General features: G+C 48.9%; 1 protein-coding gene across 1 annotated transcript in view; it reads left to right on the top strand.

Annotated features, from left to right (window-relative positions):
* EMH_0017860 (hypothtetical protein, conserved, putative) overlaps window positions 1–3,116 on the top strand; it is a gene marked incomplete at both ends in the record, with an annotated part of 7,092 nt that overhangs the window by 3,072 nt on the left and 904 nt on the right. The window contains 7 exon segments of the mRNA XM_013501013.1: window positions 280–354; window positions 553–601; window positions 979–1,273; window positions 1,277–1,310; window positions 1,989–2,069; window positions 2,556–2,602; window positions 2,784–2,931. Coding sequence (XP_013356467.1) covers window positions 280–354; window positions 553–601; window positions 979–1,273; window positions 1,277–1,310; window positions 1,989–2,069; window positions 2,556–2,602; window positions 2,784–2,931 — 729 coding nt within the window.

The following is a 3,116-nucleotide window of genomic DNA, read 5'->3' as shown; positions in this document are numbered from 1 at the left end:
ACATACGCCAGTACTTCCGCCTGGTGCAGTACGCCTGGAGAACGTGCACCCTTTACACACACATAGAGACGGCAGCAAGCGCCAGAGATGCACAGCTGTTCACCTGCACAACTTGCAGGGCGAGATGAGCGGCCCCCGTGCCGCCGTCGAGAGCTATTTTGCCGTGATAAGTGCCAGCAAATAAGAAGCTTTCGATTCTTGTGTTTTCAAGGGGAAATGATTTTGCATGCTCAGCTCAGTGTGTATTTTGCTGTCCCATTGGAGGTGATTTGCGTGTAGGAAGTCACAACATTTTGTTTCGTCCCAGCTGCGCAGAACAGGCTATACTTGGCTGCCGGCTTGCTCAACGGGCAGGTGAGACTGCTAATGGCGGGCAATAGGTCGAATCCCGGCACAGCAACCTAAACGTTGCTTGGGAACCAGTTAGCTCTGGCTAGCACTGCAGTGGTCTGGGTATAGAACCTCCGCAGTCTGTCTGGCAATGAACCTTTTGCACACGCAGTGAGCCTTGGGCTACGATATTAGCATGCACAGTGCCCATGCCGTTTGCAGGTTGCAATATGGGACGCAAGTTCTCTTAGGCTGCAACAGGATACCTCCGGTAAGGATACGCCTCTGGAAGCATCAAATCCAGCGCGTAGAACTTTGCTCTTTCAAGCCGTTGGTTGTGGCTGCTACCCCTAGCTAACGACGCTTTCCATCACGGTAGCTGCAACTGACCACTTCTTTAGTTTGAATCTCTGCCCCTTTGCGCCTCAAGAAGCAAAACAAANACGGTAGCTGCAACTGACCACTTCTTTAGTTTGAATCTCTGCCCCTTTGCGCCTCAAGAAGCAAAACAAAGCCTCGCCCCAACTACACATTGCTCACGGATGCATCTCTCGAGCAGACAGTCACCGTTAACGCTTCCTTTCCTTCCTCTATGCATGCAGCTTCTTTCTTTATATCTTTTTGTGCAAAATCCCACATCAATTGCAGGTTCTACAAACATCGGGAAGCTGCAGCCAGCGGTGCTTTCTTCAGCTATTGATTTCTCTCACAAGCGCCCGGTGCAGCATTTGGTGCCCCTTCCACCGAAGTTAGATTTCAGGCGTTCTCTTGCCATTTACTTCAATGCCCAGGCAGAAAATGCCCTTTTTCTTTCTTGTGGAGCTGATGGAGGCGTCTATGTATGGGATATTACCGCTGGAGTTGCAGGTGCCGAAAACACTGAATTTCTATGGAGACCAGTGCTCCAGTGTGAGCTACGCAAACAAGACCCAGGCAAGCAAAANAAAACACTGAATTTCTATGGAGACCAGTGCTCCAGTGTGAGCTACGCAAACAAGACCCAGGCAAGCAAAATACTCTCATCACAAACTATTCCCAATGGGCTTTCATACTACCTCGGATAAGTCTCGCTCAGCATTCCATATGCCCAAATGCTTTTGCTTTGCAACTTCCAGTCCTCAGCGCACGACATACTAACAATGTTCCTACAACTCACAGCCTGGCATACGCAAACAACACAAACAACACAAAGCTATTTCTCCCCCACTCCCCATGCGCACCCACTACGGAACCAAGACCAGTAGGAGCACTCTAGATAAGCGAAGGCAGAAAGTGGATAGAATGCTTTCTGGGATCGAATTGTTGGTGGCGGCTTTCTGTGTGTTCTTACTGACGACCGCAGGGGCCCCCGTTGGCTGTTGCCAGCTAATCGTCCTCCCCACACCACCTCAGACTGTTTCTTCGGAATTCTGGGCCGCTACCGTAGGCTTTCAAGAGAGAGCTGCCAGGATAAAGTACCTGTGTCTCTAGGGCGTATGAGAGGATGCTGCAGTACTATATCCAGTCCTAGGGCATAGCTTGTTTGCTTTGACGATTGTTGTACACAGCATAAGCATTGAGATGAAAAATTTTCGAAAGGGTCTTTTGAAGCTTCTCCACCCTTACCTGCTGCACAGTAACCTGTGTTTCGGCAACTGCATTTGATGCTGCCACTTCAGGAAGAAGGCGATGTACTGCTGGGAGACTGGGGAATATCCTTTGACGACGGAAAAAACGACCACATAAAACAACACTTTCATGTAAGCTTTGATCCCATATAAACTTAGTTGTAGTCAGCTCATGTTTTTTGCTAGTGGGTAGGTAGAGACTTTGTGGTTCTATGACGGCAGCTGCACCAGTATCGAAACATGATCACTATTGCTGCTGCGTGCGGTCTCTGGCTTCTTCGGAAAAACAGGCAACTCGGTGTTTCCGACCTTCGAGAGACTTTCAGCTGTCTCCCTTTATCCCTCGAATCGCACTTCTTGTGACGGACTTCGCTTTCCACATCCTGAGATTGGGATTCCCTCGACCTGTCTATTCCTCTCCTACGTGAGGTACACGACGTCGGCATTTCCTTAGCAGTTGAGGATGAAAGGCGCGGGCTTACGGGCTACTGCGCATATGGTGTTCTCCTTGTATTTCTCATATAATCCTAGACTAAAACAAAGTAGTATATACTTAATGCTGTTTGTTGACGTAAATATAAAGGCGCAACAACATTTATGTTAGGTACGTCCTTGCAGGCCCCCAGCGAGCTACTCGTGCGGCCTTTGGAGCCCTTCACGGCCAGGTGTTCTGTTTCTTGGAAGAATAGATGGTAACCTGGAGGTTTGGGATATCAGAGATCAGCTGCAGAAGCCTACTACAACCAGCGCAGTTTCTGCAACTCAGCTGACTTCTCTGGCCTTTCCTCAGTTGAAACAACAAAAACAGCAGAAGCAGCATCAGCATCCTGCCGGCTACTCTCGCAGTAAATCGAGAAAGCTCACAAGACAGCCTCAGGTAGCAGACGCAATGGCGATAAGTAGTGAACCCAGCCCTGCCCTGGCCTACCTCGCAGTAGGTGATGCAACGGGTGCTCTGAGGGTCCTTAAGCTCTTCCCAAGCCTGACAAACCCCGTGAGAAACACTGTTGGAGTAAACAAAACAGAATTCATAGAACGACGTTCTCGTAGCACCTAGATTTTCTAAAACTTAATGTAGGCGAAAACGGAAAAACTTGAAAACAAATTTGGTGTTGCACTGTTCCATTGACGCAGAATCCAGATGAGCTGAGCCACATTTCTGCAATGCTTTTAAAGGAT

This window comes from Eimeria mitis, genomic scaffold (assembly GCF_000499745.2).
Source record: "Eimeria mitis Houghton genomic scaffold, Emh_scaff616, whole genome shotgun sequence".
Classification (NCBI taxonomy): domain Eukaryota; phylum Apicomplexa; class Conoidasida; order Eucoccidiorida; family Eimeriidae; genus Eimeria; species Eimeria mitis.
The sequence above is the reverse complement of the archived record's forward strand: the minus strand, read 5'-3'. Positions and strand labels throughout refer to the sequence as shown.